Source organism: Falco naumanni, chromosome 9, assembly GCF_017639655.2.
Source record: "Falco naumanni isolate bFalNau1 chromosome 9, bFalNau1.pat, whole genome shotgun sequence".
In the NCBI taxonomy this organism is placed as follows: Eukaryota; Metazoa; Chordata; class Aves; order Falconiformes; family Falconidae; genus Falco; species Falco naumanni.
The window spans coordinates 22,095,847-22,116,064 of NC_054062.1; the positions used below are offsets into that span (position 1 = coordinate 22,095,847).

A 20,218-nucleotide genomic window follows, 5' to 3' on the forward strand; every position below is an offset into this window, starting at 1 on the left:
TAAACTACACTTCACTGGAGGCAGCAAGAAACTGGTGGCAAAATATATTTTTTACCAGATCTATCTTCAGCATTGGCTTCATCATCACTGATAAACAAGATAACCAGCCAAATACTCCTTTGGCTTGACTCAACGTGATTTGTTTTTCTGTTTCACATATAGCTCTTTCATTAGTTCTCCTCAATCTCAGGAGTGTTCATCATTTCATGACTCCACCTGATCACTATTTTCTTCTCAGCAGCCTGACAGGTGAAGAAAAAGAATGCCAGTCCTGCCACACAGTAAAAGGTTTGCTGAGACCACTAACACACCTCTTCCATAAGGATGATGAAAGTGGCGTTGTGTCCTTGCTCTGTGACCAACTTTCCATCAGCAGTGAGGATATGCAGTCCCCGAGGTGCTTTTCCAGGGCATTTCTCCATCTTGGCCATGTATTGTTCTTGCAAGCCATCTGTGCAGTTGTTAGATACAATCCTTCGGTACCTGGGGAACAGTGACAAAAGGAGATTGGGCCCAGGTGGTGGGTGGAAAAGTTTCTTTGTTTTGCTTTTGTTTTATTTCTCCATATCAATGCATGTGTTTTTTCAAAGGCTAACTGCCTGCATGACTCCCTAACTTAAAGGAAGAATCAAAGAAACCTAAAACTTTATTAAATCAGAGAAAGCCAAAAAAATCACAATCCAACCTTCTTCAGAGATTCTCAGCAGCATCACTGAGAACATGCACACATTGTGTAGGTGATTTACTCTGCGCTGCTAAAAGGCAGAGAACTCCAACTCCCCATGCCTGCAGGATTGCACTCTGCATCCCAGCTTTTTAATTATGCTTTTTATTTCATTTTGCCTCCCTCTACTCTGCTAGAAGGTACTGGGAAAGTTCTGCCAAGAGCTTTGTCCAGTCCAATTTTAAAATTACTCAAGGAATGGGTTTTTCTCTTGGATCTTCTTGGAAGAGGTTAGCTAACTAGAAAGACACTTGGCTATTTCCAGTGTTGTTAAGGGCATTAACCCTTTCTAGCAATTTCACAGTAAAAATACAGGACTGATTAAGAAAACACAGACTCCAACTATTTTCTTCTTGCTCGTGTCACGAAGCTATAAGTACTCATACTGGCCAGGAATCCTGTAATTACATCCCATATTTATAGCAATCTTTCAGCTGACAGGGGGACTCTGAAGTTAAGTGACTCCAGACTCCAGGCAGCCTCAATTTGTTCAGCCACCCACATCAACCAGCCATGAACAAAGCTGTCATTACAATTGAGCATGCTGGACCCATGACTCAGAAGCAGCCTTGTAAAGTCTTCAGGGCCTGTACTTTCTATGAAGGAACATTGCAATTTTACACAAACCAGTGCAACCAGTTTCAGAGTATCCCCTGCACGATAGACGAGCGTTGACAAAGCGATACTACAATAAACCAACACTTGCCATCTGTTCTAGGTAAAACCAAGAGAAAGCAGCACATATAGCTTGTCTGAAATCACTAGGTATTGTATATACAAGTGAAAATGGCAGGAGGGGGGTGGGGGGGAAAGTCTAAAAATTGCTCATCTGAGCCTTCCCAGAAGCTATGAGAAATAGGAGCTATAAGATAGGAAGAGGTTCAATGAAAAACAATGTGAAACACTTCAGACTTGTCCTGCTAAATGTTCAGCTGTCTCTCAGATAGACCTCTTGATTCGTGTTTTAATTTTGCAGCAAAGGGGAGCTCCAAGTCTAGGCTCCAGGGATCATACATCACTTGATAGCAATAAAATATCTACATGTCACTTATGTTAATGTGCTTCTCCCTGTCTCTGAGGAATGAGGCAATGTTCCATACAGATGCTGCTGCAAACATTACCTCATGAATAAGACTGGAAAAGAGCCAGATGGGAGCAGAGAAAAAAGAACCTTCCAGGTTCTCGTGTCTACTGCAAGGTCACCAACACCAGAGAGATTGTAAGATTCACTTACCCAGTGCTGTTCAAGTAGCTCTGACCAATGCTGCAATCCTTGGACAGGGAGGACGGGCTGAACCAGAAGGCTGGGACACACTTGTTGTTGCTGTGCCTCTCATACCCATAGTCGCTACGGAGACAAGTCATGAGTCCACCACTGTACACATTCACTAGATTTAGCTCACAGTTTTAGGTGACATCTGTTCCCCAAAGCATGTGTGTGTTGGTGGCTCTCTGCTGGATGGCACGACATCATGGATTGGGCTCATCCAGAGACAAAGTGCCTGATCAGTTTGAGAGGCAGGAACACAGTTCACAGAAGGTATGTGATACCTGACAACACAGAATTACCAGCCTTGCAGAGCACTAGAGGATTTGTGTTTCATTTGGTAACAAAACATGGGCAGAGATTCAGAAAGAAAATTCTATTGTTAATTTCTTTTCCTATTATTCTCTAATAATTTCACTGCTTGGGTTCTTTGGATTTGCTTGCTTTTTGAAGTCTTCACTTTCAGAACATATCAGATCTAATGCCTTTGTTTCCCAACAAAGCAGCTGGGAATATAAAACACTAGGATCACTTCCTGAACAGCTAGACAAGGTATGTATATTTACGTATGTAAATATACCTACGTTAATGGCCTCCAATATACCTATGTCAAGGGCCTCCTTGCTCTTTGATTGAGCTATGACTGGACTGAAAGAGAAATATAACTGATGTTTTTTCGAACACTAAACTAAAACACAGCTAGTTTGGTAGTATAAGGATTACATAGTATTGCGTCACATGGGGAAGGTAATCCAGGGTATTGATGCTTCCTTGGACCACCAAAGAGTGGAAGTGTATACAACCACATCCAAGGCTTCTTTTTACAGCTGCCTTTGCATGCCAACACAATGATGAAGCAATAGGATTAAGCCAAAGCTTTCCATAAGATTTAATAGGTTCTGGACCAGGTTTCTGTGCATAGGCTTTATTGGCAGGCTGGATTCAAGGGGCAAATCAAAAGGGATTCTGGATTTTTGCTTGAGGCAGGTTAACAAATGCCAACAAACTAAACCTCTGTGGAAACACAGACACTACAGAAGCCACTGCCTTGAAAGCTCTCTGTGCCCTTTAGGACACTGAGTTTTATCTTTCCTCTATTCAGAGTATGAATTGCCATCAGAAAGTCTCCAGGAAGAGCTTTGGTGAGACAAAATGTGCAATGTCCCCAGTGACCCAAGGTGCTACTGTTCCTTTTTTTGGAGGGCAAAAATTCTGCAATCTGCTTTAAAAGGTTCAGAGATTCCCTAATGCTTTTTCTCTCAACATTCAATTTAATCATTCTCAGTGGGTCCGACCTGCACAGTCAAAAATGCCTGGCAGTGACTTTGTAATTAAAAATATTCAGGAGGAGCTGTACTTTGCCCCAAAGAAGAAAAGAGCTGCATAAATATTTAATAAAATTAAAGACAACATTGCTGTATGCCCTCAAGGTTCTGTGCTTGTTCATTAACTTCTGGTAAATGTATATTAAAACCTCGCATGCTGCCCACCTTCCTTCTCATAAGCCCCAGGGTTTGCATAAGTTAAGGAAATAATCAAGTCCAGCTGCTGTGCTGTCTTTCTCAGGAAAGCTATCTTGACAGAGTAAATAAAGAAGCAGGAGGAGGGAAAAGAAAGATCAGTGAGCACTTTAATAACACTTCTGAGTTCCTTCTGCCATTCTATGTCAGAAAAGGGCCAGGGTTTGCTTTTGGAAATGACTGCAAGGGTTGGCAGGAGTCACCTCTGATCTTGACTCATGAGGATTTGTTGAACTGGGGCCCTGGGCCATGATTTATGCCCCTGACATTTAGATCAGCCTTATATCTAACAGCAGGAAACAGATAGCACTGCAACAGGAGGCAGACAGGGGCAAGGGCGCTGTGATCAAATGGGAGGGAGTACAGCTATCACAGCTTGTGCTGTAGGGCTCCCGCAGTCATTTGTCCTATCTGCACAGCTCTTGAAGGCAGGCATCGTCACACCTAGTAGCATGGTCTGCTCTGGGACCAGAACCAGCCTGCAAACCTACTTACGGGGGAAGCAGAGGGCCTGTCTGTTGGGACCTGCTGGTGGGTGTAATTGCACAGTACCCTTCTCCTTTCCCTGACACTCCACAGGACCTGTTCAGTTCACACACAAGAGACAGGCCAGTCGGTTCCAAAAACAACTGGTAATTGTGAACCCAGCCAGAAAAGGCTGAGTGGACAGCTTTCCTTTTCAAAAGCATCAAGTTTAAAAATAGGAGCTGTCCTTCCAACCATAGATACCTACAGTGGGGATGTATCTCCACGAGCTCCCTGACTAGAGACACCTTCTAGTCAGTGGAGGGAAAAGGCACTCCCTCAGCACCTCCCCTTCTCATACTGACATCCAAAAGAAGTCAGGTGAATCACAGAATAACCTGTATCTTGCCACTGACTAAATAACTCATCCTTTAGAAGTCACAAGCCAGAGCAGATGAGTCCACCCTTCCACTCCGAAAATCACTTTTAAGATAAACCCGGTGCCCCATTTGCAGCACCATAAGTATTTTCTTCAAACTGATTGCCCTGCCTCTTCTTCCAGTCAGCCCTGCAGACTAGCATCAAAACTCACCCTTAAACTGAATCTGCTTCTTCTGATTTTCCATCACCAACTAAAATAATTTTGCATTTGAAAACAGTTAACAATTCTTTTGGCAGCACGGAGCCTGAAACAAAAGCCAGCTTGCCATCCTCTAACTGCATTTCCCCTGCAGGACTGACAAGGTTAACAGCAATATTCTCTCACATTACTGGGAAATCTAAGCAAAAATGATACTGAACACATGCAAGGAACACATCAATGGATTGAAAAAGTGCATTCTGATACAGACCCTTTTCAAGGCAGAACAGCACTTAAGGCCAATTTAGCTACCACAGATTTCCACTTAGAGCTTAGAAAAGACAAGCTTCAGTGTGAAATAGAAAGCTGGTGAGGCACAAAACTAAAAAAAAAAAAAAAACCCTAAAAAAAAAAAAAGGCAAATTCATAAGCATCATCTCTGGAGATTGGTGCTTGGTTCAGCTCAGAAGCATATGTCAATGCCAAGGGCAGATACTGCAGGGCAAGATAGTTTGTTCATCCTGCAAGTTCCCCTGATGACAACAAAGGGAAAAGATCTCCTGAGTCAAGCTAAGGAGCCTCAGATGTAATTTTGGCATTAGGAATAAAATTAAACACCCGTCCAGATAAGATTAAAATCTCTGTTCTATATCCCTGAACCTTTCTTAGAGCCAAACTATTCCAATATTCAAGAAAACACTTTGGTCTATGCTTTTTATTCATTTTTGCTGCATTTCAGCGTGTTCATGTTCTAAAAAGAACTGTGAGTCTCAGCTGGCCTAAGCCCAAATAAGTTGCAGATCTCATGCCTCACATCTCTTCAGGAAGGATTCGAAGGTAAGTGAAGTTTTCATGAATCACACCAATACCAAATCAGACACTGATCCTGATAACCTGCTATAAAAATGAAAATGCTTTCTCAACTGATATGCTTTCAGGGTATTTTGAACTCCATTTAAATGACATTCTCATCATTTAACCTCAAACATCACAGCTATTGACAGTCTTAAATCTTTGAAATATTGTCTATCACTCAGGTTCTCTGTAGGAATTCCTTGTGCAGAAATTCTGACTGTTATGCATTCTCCCATATTCTATCCCCATTGACAAGCAATACCAAGCAGTGGTTGATTTTTTCCCTGTTTTATTTTTAAGCTGCTTTCAAAGTGACCTTAAAGCAGTTTGGAAATTATTGCCCTATTAAGTTAGGAACACCAATATTTATGCAAAACAAGTAGCTACATCTGACAAGGGTGAGCTGTACAATCAAGTCACAGAAGCCCTTTCAGAAATTTCTCAATAAAACATGCTTAAAAATCAACAAATGGTCCCCAGGAATTCAAAGGAATAATGATAAAAATGTGCATGTTTTGCTAGGTTGCTCCCCAGGTATCAATGACCTTGGAAGTGAGGGCAGACAAATTCTCTGTTTCTCCTGTGAGGGACATGCTTTGGACCAGACAGGAGTCCTGGCTGTCACTCTTCTAGAATGATGGACAAAAAATGCTAATCAGTACTTGCAGTTTTCTGCTTTTGAATTTCAGCCTTGAAGTTCTCATGGAGATTAACAAATCTCTCCTGCAGGTGAAGGGGACACCTCCCTCACACAATAGGTATGGGGATCATATCTATGCTATATGATACGATCACAGCCACCATGCTGGCAGGAGACCTAATTTCTCTGCAAGGTTTTCTGTCAAGGCAGTAGCTCAGCCACTGCCAATGCTACAAGAACAGGCCCTGCAAAAGTCCCCAGAGCCACATACTCACCACTCAAAGTCTTCTTGACCACAGACACATGGTTCGGACACCACAGTTTGGGAATAGTCCTGACTTAGGGAACACTGGGCTCCAGGCTTGCGTTTTTTATAGATCTTCCTCTCTCCCATGACACAAGGCTCCCCCTTCAGCAGCCAAGGAACAAGAGGAGAAAGTAAAAACAGAGAGTTGTAATGGCAGTTGGGCCCTAAATGGAGCATTTTGTCAAGAGACATAAAAGGCAATGAAAGCTAGCAATTCCTGCTGGGAGAGCTGGGAGCTAAGGGTCTAGCCTCTGTGGCTTTGCAAACTCAAAAGCCACCTTGGGAGGACCCATGAGTGCAGCACTGGGTTGGGATGCTAATGAAAATGTGGCCAAAATGCCTGGGTACCCAAGCCATTGCACCCATTTATGCCATATTTCAGAAGGCACCCACCAACGTGTCTAGTCGTACAAACTATCTCAAAAAGACAATGTGAATGGGTTTTCCAGGGTTTACCTGGAAATATGTCAGATGAAATCTGCTACAGGAAGAAATGCTCAAGCCTGAAACCCAGGGCAGGGACAAAATCTAGGTGTGGAACCGAGGTCTTCTGGCTCCCCTCCCCTTTCCTTGATAGACCTGGCTTTGTTATAGAGCTCAAATAGTTTTCACAGTGTGTTATACTGGGCTTTTTGAACACAAAGGTTTCCAAGAGTACTACTGGGAGTAGCTAATCTAAAAGTAACATTTGACATTTAGTTGAGTTGCTATAAACAGAATTTTGTCTGATGCAGAAATAATTTGTCTGCATAGAAGTAAGAAAAAAGGCAACACCTAATTTAAATATTTATTTTTGCCATTAACAGTGATTCCCAAGATGGCTGCCTGGTTACACACATCTTTCCTTTTCTTTCATTTAAATTATTTTCATTTATTCAATTCTATGACTTCAGTTATCCAACACATCCTTTCCAAATTAATCCTCATTTCTAATTCATGGATTTCATTCAGGAATATCATAGTGCCAATAGTTCTGGCTCTAGTTATGTTGCCCTGCAGGGAGTGGGACATCATACTGGTGGCCAGTTACCCATAAGTAATATTCAGAGGGTATTGAGCTCTTTCAGTTCTAGTGGCTTCAGGATGTAATTATATCCAGTATGAAAATAAGCCAGAGTGTATGAAAAGCAAAGCATATTTTCGAATACAATGAAATCATTTGGTCTTCTCTGGTGTTTTTCAGTCTAGGGCTCCCCAGAGTTTTACAGGCATCTGCAGGACCTGCAGGATGAATAAATGTTTGGTGGGGTTTTTTTTTGGTTTTTTTTTGGAGGGGGGGAAATATAGGCAAAGTGAAAGAAAATTTTTTTTCATGAGTCACTGACAGAGCTACAAAGAGTTCAATGTCTCCTACAATTCAATCACAAGGTGAGGTTTTACATTGCCCTGAGCACTGAGGGCAAAAAGATCCAGCTGGTGCAGTGGAATATTTTCATACAAAGAGAAGTTAACAATCTCCATAACTTGCCTAGAAAAGGCTGGCTCCATGCTTATTCATGCATATGTTTCAGTGGAAGTAAAACATCAACAGGTTAGAACTGTGACTTGATGGATGCAAAAACTCCATATGCTTTGCTGAAAAGAACAAGTCCATTCCTAACTGGCAACATAGAGTATGGGAAAAGGAACGCCCATCATCCCTCCTACACAGTGGAAATACCTGATTATGCAGATGCCAGGTTTGGTAGTCATCTTTGTTACACCTTCGGCTGAAGACAGACTTGTAGTCCACCTTGACCAGCTGCCATTCAGAACGGAGACTGAAGTGCCCAAAAACTCTGAGCATGGGAGGAAAAAAAAAAAGAAAAAAAGAAAAAAAGAAAGAACCAGAGTCAGCCAGAGATATGTATGCTTCCATTGAGCAAATAATTTCTCTTGAATGTCAGCTGCAGAAACCAATACACAGCCTTCGAGCTTGATGCCAGAAAATGTAATTCAGTCATGAATAACATTTTCCTGTCCTATAATATTCTAGGATTGTTTAGCCTTTTCCTGACTCTGTATTGGAATGTCTTCTGTGCCTCCAGTACTTAGCACAATGGGCTCTGAGTCTAACACAGACAGCTAGGTATCACTCCAGAACAATAAACAACCAGACTAGAAAGTAATATGTCTAATATCGAGGGAGCTATTCTGATGAACAGATGGATTTGGTTGTCTCAAAATCAACCCTTTCTTAGCTGACTGTTTCTTTACCGCTGAACTTTTGTGTTGCACAAACTTACTACTTAATGAATTGTAAAACAAACACCTGAAATAACACATTTGGAAAATGGACTGTAGGCAAGCGACCTGCAAAGACGTCATCATCCCTTCCACCTGGTGAATGCTGACTGCAGCCAGTAGACATGGAATTATAAACAATCAGCACTGTAAGGTTATTAGTAAAGTTTTTTATTAACTCTTTTTAGTAGGCCACTCATCATCATCAGTCACTGATCACACTCCATGGTTCATCCAGCTAAGGAGTAAGTAATAATTTGATTTTCAGGATGACAATGACACATTTTCCCACACAACTCCAGGGCAACACAAGGCTCGTACTGAGTAAGGCAGTATACTGGAGCAGTTGGAGCTAAAGAGTCAGCACTCAAAAAACAGTGGAAGGACCCAGATTGTAAGTTATAACTGAGGCACAGATCTGTTCCAAATGGGATGTTTGAAAGAGTTCATATAAGATTAAATAGCACCAGAGGCTTCTGCACAAGCTTGGACCAGAGCATCAACAGCAGAGCTGGTTCTTGAGGGCTGTACTAAGGGACTCCACATGCTGGAAGCTCACACCCCCACCAAAGAAAGCAAAATCATAGCAAAACCCTAGTTTAATTGATAAATAACACCAGGTACCCGGACAAGAGACTCCATCCAGAAAAATTGCATGAGTGCTGCAGGGTGCTCAGTTTTCGATCAAGTAACTTCTTCCTATTCCCTTAGCCAGCTATGATTTTCTCAGTAAGGAGCAGCTTTTCAATCAACTGCAGCTGGATTTCTGAAGAGGTGTGTAACAGGAGGAGATTAGGATAGGTGACCAGACTTTAAAAACCATGAACAAAACTACATCTTCTCATTGGCAGGAGGAACATCTCAGTACACATAAACAACAAAAAGTCCCAACAACTATCAAGCTGATTTGTCATTATAACATGCCAACTTCTTGGCCATCTGAAATACATAGAAGAACCTAAAACCTCATCTAAAATACAAGTTCCAGACTTTAAAAACTCTGTATGTACTGAAATGCAAATCCTTTCTGACACTCATGAAATGTCATTGTATCACCCTTATTGCAAGATTTAGAGGGCAGAGAAAGAATGGTTTTCTTCATTATACCAGATCTTTCACTAACCTGCATTTTTACCCAAGCCACTTATGAGATTAACATTTTTGCTGTTTTAATTATTCCAGGCTAAAAAACAAAGAGGCAGAGACAGATTTACAAATTTCCCTATGAAGTGGAAAATAAACATAAAAGAAAACTTGTATTGAGTTTCCAGGCACCGACTGCAATCCAGATCCTGCTGTGTCCTCAGCGGGCTGCCATTCTTTACTGTAGTTCTTCTTAATTTACACTGTAATCACACAACCTTGTTGGCTTTGCTCTCCCCTTACTGCCCAAACTACTCCTTCTATAGATTGTAGCTGTGCCAAAATTCCTCTGCATTGTGCTGTTTTTGTGAAACAGAGATCATCCAGGAATCAGCGAAGTTTTCCCATTTAGACTGGTCTCAGCTCATGGGTATCAGGGACAAAAAGAAGGGTGGGGGAGATCTGAGAGCCCGGAGCGGTGGTTTTGCTGTGACCACCTTTCTATATCCAAGTTCTGCCTCACAGAGGCAAGCTCCAAGAATCTGACAAGAAGGGGAGAGGATACAATACAAGAAGAACCTGTGACAAATGCATACACAGATTACAAATGAGTAGGTGAGCAAGGACTTCTGTGGTGGAATGGATTGATTAGGTAGATTGTTGCTGGGTCTTCAGAACGTTTCATAACATAGTCATAATTGTGGGGTATAAGTGATAGGAAACACCACCACATTCAGGCATAACAACAGAAGAAACTGAAATTCCTGTTCCTCAACACAGAAGGCACATCCTGGACCAAGATCAACCTATGGAAACCATAGCAATATGGGAAGGAGGAGGAAGAAGGGGGGAGAAATCGCACAAAGGGGAGATGCAGAAGGTCTCTGAAACTGTACTCAAGTATGAATCTCCCCACTTTTCCTTGGCACTGGGTAAATCCCACCAGCTCTTATGCCACAACTGCTTTCAGCGCATACTCCTACAGAGTCCGTGTCTGGTCACAGTATTGTTGCACAGCCGGGCAGCTCTCCCACGAATCTTGTTTGTCCTGGATATGATGCATGACTGAAATGTCATTCCTGCAAAGCAGCAACTCAGCAGGCAGAATTCCTTTACTTCAGTAAATTCATACCAATTCAGGATCTGATCTGGGTGTTTATTACACAGAAAATATAGCAAAAGGTGGGGAGAACATAATCAAATACAAACAGTTGTCTGAACCCAGAAGATAACGGGTCTGGAGAAATCCAACACTTCAGCAGCCAATCCATCTCAAGGAAAATGTTGTTCCTCAAATTGACCTTTAGCTAACTGTCCAGCAAGAGAGCAAAAGGCTCCTTTGTGCTTTACAAAATTCACCAGAACTACTTGCTTTTTAAATCTACTGAAAAATGCAAAAAACCCCAACCCTCTGGCATTTAAATTCTTCCGTGATAATGATAATTAATGGAAAAACCAAAGTTTCCTAAGTGGAAGGCAATATATTAGCATTCCAAAAGCACAGAGCATTAGCTACTCTTTAATTAAATGATTTCAAAGAAGGTCTTTGTATATAATTGCTATAATTTAGATGGAAACAATACCACACTAAATGTAATTAGAGGAGTGTGAACAGAGAGGGATGTTTTCCTTTGTGCTGCAGAGATGGTTCTGGGTCACCTGATTCCTAAAGTAGTAACTTTTCTCCCCCCTTGCTAATAACAAGCTTCTTAATCCTGATCAACCATTGCAGTGCAGCCTTCAGAAATAAGAGCTGCTTGTATGCAGAGAAGCTAGCAAGCAACCGCATCCTGTGAGCACTGCTCACCAGTAATAAATGCAACCTGGACACCTACAGCACTTCCTGATTGACCAGCCAACATGAAGGTTATGCTATTTTCCAAGATGATTCTGTTGTGCGTTTGAATCTTCTATGAGAGTAAGCAAACATAAGGAATGGAAAAGAGTGCTACGTTATCTGCGTGGTTCCACTGGACTCTCAAACAGCTTTCCTTGGGAAGTGATGAAAACCCTCATCTTTTGTGGAATTAAAAATGGGCTGAACAAACCATCACAGAGAGCAAACGCTGACAGAGCAAAATCAGGTACTGCAGCTGAACCCTGCTTTCACCAGTTTTGTGAACTGCATCACTGGATATTTTTCCATAGTGACTAAGGTGCATGCACATGAACTCTCTCAACCATATCTGTTTTGGGGTGCTCAGGCCCAACAAAAATGGTTGGGCAGACAGCAGAGCTGCAACACCTTAAGTCTGGTAGTGTTCGGGTATCAGTAAGCGCTTAGCATTAAGACCTCCAGCACATACATCTGGATTTCTGTACCCAGTGTGGCTGGACAAAATAAGTCCTAAGAAAAGAGATGGAAAAAAGAGATTAGTGGGAGTTTAGTTTTCCCTACTCAACTGATGAGTCCTCGTACTGTTTTGAAGATATCATCTCATTTATCTTATCTGACGCCCACGTGCCTTTGTTCCTCATTTACTTTGCTCACTAAATTAGAGAGGATGATTTTTTTTAACTAAATACAGCTAACCTATCAAGATGATACAGGTGACACGGGGACATAAAGTACTATGAATTCTGCCTTAATAACTTTTTCTACAGTGGTCTAACTGACAGCTTTTAATTGCTTGTTGTAAGGATAGAAGACAAAAGAAGGAAGCTGGGTTTTCAAGGTCCAACTCTGGAAAGTCAACATAAAAAGTGTGTTTTGATTTTTTCCATCTAAGCAGTCTGATCTGGAAGTCCTTGAGAAGCAATAAATACAAGAGCCCAGATGGCATTTAGACAGAGTCAGTTTTCTGACTAAGCTCAATTTAACAAAGGTTCTCCAACCTAAGTCATGGAATGGTAATTTACAGGCTTTAGATCGGATAGATTTTGTTCTGTTCCTTAGAGTAAGCAGTTAAAACTCCACATAAAATCTTAGCTAATAAGACAGCATCTTCTCAACTGTTCTATGCATAACTCACAGTAAAACCATTGCTAGGAAACCGGAAAATGTTTCCTAATCCCTTTCTTTGGAGAAACAAGGCAAGGCTTCTACTGTGAGGTCTGGATGCTATTAATTTGCAGAAAAAATTATTAGAAACCTGGAAAACAATTCTGAAATGCTTACAGATTCATGACAGAGTCATTTTAGAAAAGGTCATTGGTAACGTTGCTGTAATTATATCATTCATTAATTTTTTAAATACACAATAACTTACAGATGTGATATATACTGACTGGATAACCTTGTACAGAAACTGTTTAAAAGGCTTTTTAAATTTACACAGTGTTCTCTTGTCACATTGCATTGCTTTTGCCTTGTCATTCCTTACATTGTTGATAGTTATGTTTTTTATGTGATCCAATACTGCTCATTCCTGACAGGTCAACAGAATTAATTGAGGGTCACAAGCTAACAACTCATCCACCTCTAGTCTGTAGATTCAATCCCTGTCCCTGCTGAGGGTATGAGACCTTTTCAAGTAATAGCTCCTGCATTGCTTGCAGGAAAGGCATAAGCTATATCCATCTGGATCTATCCCTGCCGGCAGTTTCAGATGAGCTGCCCAAGCATGGAAATGGAAATGTGTTCTCATACCTAAATCTAGTCCCCTTCTATCATTTCTGAAGTAAACTGGCAGGGCATTATATGGAGCAAGCATGCACTGAAGCTGTCTGTACTTGGCTGGGCTGGGCTGAATATAGATGGAGGACTTCTACCTTCACTAGTCAGCCTAGCTCCTTTGCTTGTAATGGGAGATAACAGTCAAAGTCTCCAGTAATGCCTCCTGTCCTCAGCTGTGCCTGTCAGTGATACAGATGATTGACGATACAAAGGAAGGAAGCAGCTGATAAGGTCATCTTCACTACACTAAATGTCAAATATACCCTCTTTTCTGAAGCGTTTTTCCTTCACTGGACATCAACAAGGTGTGAGACATGAAAAAGTATCTAATTTTGCTTCTCACAAGGTACCCTGGGGGTCTCTGAAGTCAGATTTTAGCAAGATCAGACCCTACAGAATAGATTATTAACATTTAAAGCATTTTGTATATCTAAAAAAAAAAAAAAGCAAGAAAATATAATATATTAATAAACAGCACCTTTTGAGATGAACTGCATGAGCAGATAGATGGATGGATGGATCAACAGAAAACTACATACAAAGAGAGCCAAATATATACTTCAATTGATAATACTGAAAGAAAAGCTAATTGCAGTGTCATCTTAAATAGACTTTTTAGGAAAGCCTGAAACCAACCTTACATTTCTTCCCCTTTTATTGTAAAAGAAAAATACTTGCAGAGGAAGTGTCTTAGCAAGCAAAAAGCCCCAGTAGTAAAATCACCCAAATCAGTAAATGCTTCAGCTGACCTGAATCTACACTTTTGTTGTAGAAATTTAGGGAAGGAAAAAGTCAAGCAAGATTGCCATCTCATTTCAGTTAAAATCCTCTTTATTTATATCTGTGCCACTAACAATTAGTGCCAGAAGTAATTTAATGGGCAAACCAATGAAGTGCTATGAAGCACAAGCTCAAAGAACCACCTCCTGGCAGACAACAAGTGTGGGTTGTTTTTTTTTCTTAGTCCCCTGGAGGGAATGAAGTTCCCCCACCAAAACCAGAAAGAGCCCCAGATCTGGGTAATCACAGCTACAGGACCACTGAGTGTTTAATCCACCACAATTGAAGGTGTTAATTGTCTTTGTTGCCCAGCAAAAAGAAGCACATGTGGCCACTGCTGCAATTTTAATAGCTAACCAGGTACCCAAGGTGAACCTCTCTTTGTAGCAAATATCACCAATGTGGTTTCATGAGTAAAGCTTGGTCAATACCACCCTCAGTGTCCTGACACAGCACAGACTGGAGAGTTCCTCCCTACAGCTTGGATAGGTATCGGATGGGACAACTCATAGTCACCCAGCGTAGGTCCATGCAGCATCATGTGGCCCCATCAGCGCAAAAGCCAAGGAAGAGACCTATACAGATTTGGCTGGTCTGCTCCCATGAATTCTGAAGCCATCTGATTTTGGGCATGCTGCAGAGATATGACCTGAGTGGTTGCCAGGTAAAGCCTGCGTACATCTAAGCTCTGTGTTTCCATTCCTGTGGCTCCTGGCAAGCTTGGCCAACAAAGGTCTTCTGCAAGACCTGTTCTGGCACTTACACAACCAGCAATGAGATGGAGCTAAGAAGTCTAGTCTGATCTGAATTGGGGTTTGCTGTTGGTTATTGTACTTTATACCCCGGTGCTCCATGTTCCAGGAGAACTGATTAGTTCAGCATCAGCATGGCATGGATATATGGAGGCAATGCAAACTGGTTGCTGCCATTTCCTCTGATCCAGGGTGCTGGGCGACACAGACCAGAGGTGGGGGGATAGCCTAGCAGAAAGAGTGAAGATTCACCCAAACTTACTAGCTCTAGCTGAGAATTGACTGTGTCCCTGTACACGGTTCTTTCACTTCCATAATTGCCTTGGTTTGGTTTGGCTTTTTCTCCTCACTAGCCAGGCTACCTTGGCCCTGCATTACCAGGGGAAATGGTGACCCTATGCTAGAGATCCTGGCTCAGTGCACACACTTACAGAAGGACTTGGTACAGTCCTTCCTCCATCACTTGTTGACATTTATAGCTTTTGAGATAATAAAAGAAAAAGCTGACAATTTCAGGCAAAAAAAGAGGGCCTGTTATGAAATCTGGATCTGAAGCCACCTCTGTGTAAGAAAGTAGCAGTAACGCTAGTCTAGCTCCTATGTGCAGTCCAAGCTGTTAGGGCCAAAACCACACAAGCAGCAATGGAACAGTTGCAGACTGTGCTGGTGGGGTTAGGTTTTATGAATGGGGAGTGAGGGATGAGCTATTTCTCCATGAATTAAACATAAATCATGACTACAGAGAAAAACAAATGGGCTGTGTAACCTCCTGACTGTCTTTTTATTAGGGTTTAGATGGAATTAGCATTAAAGAAGGTCACTAGTTACATGGAAATTGGATGGAAAGCCACTGAGACAAGGAAGTAGAACCTAATTGAAAGAGACACAGATCAGTAATTAGTGAGAGTGGAAGAAGGAGAGTTATACTGTCTCATGGCTGGCAAGATGATGCAGGGAGCAAGAGATTGGAAACAAAGGAAACATAAAAGATGAAAGATGACACTGGAAAGGCAGGCAATTGCCAACAAAAAACACTGTCTAATTTTTTTTCCTAAACAATAAATATGAACTTTAAGAGCCATTTTGGAGCTTTTAACTCAGTTGCTTTTGGCTGACCTGTAAACTAGGAACAGTAGCCCAAGGGCAACTGGGTGATGATTCAGGGCTGCTGTACTTCCTTCTGCGGACAGAAAAAGAGTAAGGAAAATGGCAACTTTTTCTAGAAAGAAGAGATATATTTTATTTGGAATAAAATCTATCATCCATTTGGATCTAGATTTTCAGCTGGTGCAAATTAGTGTAATTCCCACAGATCATCTCAGATATAAGGCTTTGCTCTACTGCTAGTGTTCAGAGGGAGAAAAAATAACAGCAGTGAAACTACCAAGAATATACCAACAGCAGACAGAAGCTTGGATGATGTCAAACTTGTTCAAGAAAATCTTGGTCTGTATTCTGTTTCCCAAAGAGAAGGGTCAAATGAGAATTTCACAGAATTTCTCATGCAGATGAAGTCTGAAGGAAGTGGTTTATTTGCACTTCCAAGTGAAACAATGTCATGACATGGAGATTTTCCACAGAAAAGAAATTTTAAGCGTTAGATTCACTGACTAGCAATCCATACTGAATTGACCACACAAAGCTGTGCCACTGCCAGATTCCAGGTCAGAAGGGACAGAGGAGATGGGGCAGGGGAAGAGTTTCTGTGAATATAAAGAAAAAACAAAATATTGCAATAAAAATCCTGCAGTATAATCATGGCAGATCCTTTTCCCTCTGCTTTGAAAAACAGTTCTGGGATTATTCATCAGCTCAGTGGGCACTTCCTTTACAGTGCCAGCAGAAGAGGAAAACCACTGCAAATGACATGGTACAGAATGATCTTTAGTTAGCAAGTAATGCCAAGCACAATTAGTAAGAAATCTGCAGAACGTGTAATTATGAAGCAGCCCTATAGTTTGGGCTCAGTTTCTCCATTAGCTGCACAAATACTGCACAAGGCAATGGGGAAGACAGATTTTTATTTTATTTTTTTTTTTTCAATAAAAAGTGATAAGAACTTACTGAATGATAAACCAAAGTTTTTGAAATCTGCTCTCTAAAAAATTTATTGCCAATGTATCCAAACCACTTTACATGACAATTGCTTCAAAAGAAATCCCAGCAACATGAAAGAGTGTGTGAGACACCTGGGAAGAGGGGTGGGAAAGCATGTTAATTTTTAATGCTGTTTTTCAGAAGTGTTCTCTCTCTTCTTCGAAGCACTCATGACAGACAACCACTTTCTGACAGCTTTGAAACATGAAGATGCTGCCTCTCTCTTCTAGGAAAGATACTGGCAGTTATCAGCAGTCTGAGTGTTTCCTCCGCTAACAGATCTGTGGTCCCAACAGAGGCAGGTGGTGCCCCTTTATCAGAAGCTGGATAACAGCGTGTTCAGTCATTTCAATTTTTCATCCTATGAATCAGCAGATTTCCAACCAGAGATGTCCAACACAAATGTGGAAGCCACTGCTCAGAACATGTAAGCTCCAAACACATGACAGGGACAGCTTGTGGTGCTGCAGGGTGACAAGCTCTGCCTGGCACAGGGTGTCAGAAAAAAGGCTCAGAAGAGGGATGAGATCTGTAACTGACTAGGCAACGGTGTGACAAAATGACTGACCAGTTACAGTGGGGGAGTTTTCACAGGTATGAGTCAAAGGGATCGTGAAACAAGGAAACCATGCATAATGATCATATGAGGAGAAGCTCTCCTTAGGAGTAAAGGTTTGCAGCACTACCTGAACTGCGAGATGCCTCAAACTATACTATGGCTCCTCTGGACAGCTGCTTGCCAATGATGAAAAAATCTATTCAGAGTGAACTCTACAGCCAACCCAGCACTGAGCCTTCCCAGATCCCAGAAAAGCTGGTGTGATGTACCACCCTCTGCCCCACACAGGATCAGGGCCAGGCTGAGCTGAAAAGATGCCAAGGCCATATGGTTTCTCAGTCCCACAAGGTCTGAGGCATCAGAATATTTCACAGCTTGCTCTAACAGAAAGGTGAAAGACTGTGCACCCCATGACAGGTCTGAGTGCTTTGTACAGCCCAGCCTGGCTGCTAGTAGGAGCTGCACAGGACCTGTAATCCATCTGTGCCTACTTAAAAGCACAAGAAACAAAGCACATTAGCCTCTAGATGAGAATTGTATTGTAATCAGGCAAACCTTGTCCTTTGACTTAGGGAAAATAAATTATGTAACAGCTTGCTGCTCATTCTGGGGGCTTCTTATTCACTTCAGTGAATAAAAGCTTCCAGTCAGCACACCTTTTCCTAGTCCTCCTCTCTACACATACTTACATCTCCATCCACCTTGTCTGAGCATTACAGACATGACTCAGCATCTCCCTCCCATAAGGAATGGGAAAAGTCTGCCCAGTGGGGTTCATCTGGGACTCAGGAGACCTGATTTAATGCCAAGCTCTCCCTATGACAGCCTGCTTAGTGACTGACGACAGCCATGTCCCTTGTTCTGCCTCAGTTTCCCTACTTGCAGAATACAACAAACAATATTGATTTCTTTAGCATAATATTTGATCTACTGTCCATAAACAGCACTTGACTCCAATGAGAATAATATTTGCCCAGAAAGCCAAAGATAGACATTACTTGTCACAGAGCTGAATGCCTTACCCATGTGTTATGGCTTCTGCCAGGAATCTTATGAGTGGCTGAACTGCTGGGAACTTATCTTGGGTCACAGACATCCTCTTCCTAAGGCCCAATAGATCACATGATGCTGTCTGAGAAAGATTACGCAGATGTTCTCATCACCTGATTTGTCTATTCAGGTGCCACAGAAAGACCTCTGCCTCTACTGCAAGTACCAGCAGCACAATCAATATTGTGCCTGTGTGGACTGTTTAGGTGAATTTATGCAGCAATCCAAAGGCTAACAAATAGAGTACTCCTCTAGCAAGCAGGGAGATGGAAGGAGAAAGTGACACTGATTTATCTGTGATCGTTAATAATGTTTTTAAGTCTTGCAAACAAAGGTAATGATATGGGTAATCAGCTGTCTTACTCCAGGGTATAAACTGATCATCTGTTGGGATAAAATGGGAATTCCTATAACACACATTTTCTTGTCCATTGTAAAGTCACTTGATGGTATTAGCAGATTGATGATTTTCTTGCAAAGTCCCAGCTATTCATTACTTCCAAAAGGTTTTGAAATCAGATTAGATGATACAGGAGTGCAGCTCACTAGCAAATGCCAATATCCTTTCAATCATCTTGGTTTCCTAACTTAATAATTATATTTGCAATTTTTGTTCTCAGATCAAGTTCTAAATTATACTTTTCTTTCTGTGTGCAGTCATTTTCACAGATTCATTTTTATTTCACGGATCCCATTCTGAAGAGTTCTTATGCAGATTTACACGCTGCAGTTTGCACAGCCCCATGAGGGGGGACAGTGCAAAGGACATATCAGAGCCTTGCAGTAAAATCCATTGCCAATAACAGAGCTGGTCGCACCAAAAACAGATATTGCAATAAAGGGAAAAAGAAAGAAAAACTTAAATGCAAGATAAAACCACAATGGGGACAATTAAAACCTACCAGTCCTTTCTAAGATATCTCATGGCACCTATGCAACTTGGATAAACCAGGTTTTGAAATCCGCCCTCCAGCCTTTCAAAAAATCCACATTTTTGGTAGACCTGAGAGTATGCACAGGCTGGCTGGTCAGCCCTGGTTCCCAAAAGAAATGAACATAAAGAAGGATGGAGTTCAGAACCCTTCACTTACAACAGCCCCCTGTACATGACCCCTTCTGTCGTTTTCTGCACTGAAAGCTGCAAGTCGGATTTAGCTTTCTACAGACCTCTGGCAAAATCTTTCCTCTAGATTCCCTCTTCACCAAATACTCTGTTGAGCTTAGCAGCAGCAGCAGCAGAAGTTTCAGAAGAAAATCTGTCTTTTTTTCAGGCAGCTGCTTCTCTTTTTCCTCAAGTAGAGTGAAGTGAAAAGAGACCAGATTGACGGGCAGAAGAGTTTGAAGGCCTCTGCTGGGCCACAGGAACTGAGGAACACTGTGTCTGTGTCTTTTCTTAAGAAAAACATGCATGTTGGACAAGAACTTCAATTCCTTCTAGGAAAAACAGTCTCTTGGTGTTTCTGCGATCCACTCTTCTCTCATTTGCTGAGATTGCTAGCAGGGGTGCCAGCTATGGAGGGCAAAGGCTGGCCTGGTAGAGAGAAGGGCAGCTCCTCTGGCCACATCCCAGCACAGGCACTATTTTCTATCAGCTGTCTGGTTTTGCCTTACTTTTCTTAGCACAACCACTCAGAGGTGGCAGACCCACAGTTCCCTACCCCTAAACAAAGGGGCAGAATCTTTCAAGGACATTGTGTCAG

The 20,218-nt window shown here is 41.8% G+C and overlaps 1 protein-coding gene across 1 annotated transcript in view; it reads right to left on the bottom strand.

The window, feature by feature from the left end:
* Positions 1-20,218, bottom strand: part of SORCS3 (sortilin related VPS10 domain containing receptor 3) — a 302,417-nt gene that overhangs the window by 29,242 nt on the left and 252,957 nt on the right. The window contains exons 15-18 of the mRNA XM_040606476.1: positions 8,019-8,136; positions 6,327-6,460; positions 1,959-2,072; positions 312-483 (exon numbers count right to left, since the gene is read on the bottom strand). Of these exons, the coding sequence (XP_040462410.1) occupies positions 312-483; positions 1,959-2,072; positions 6,327-6,460; positions 8,019-8,136 (538 nt within the window). The remainder of the gene's footprint in view (positions 1-311; positions 484-1,958; positions 2,073-6,326; positions 6,461-8,018; positions 8,137-20,218) is intronic.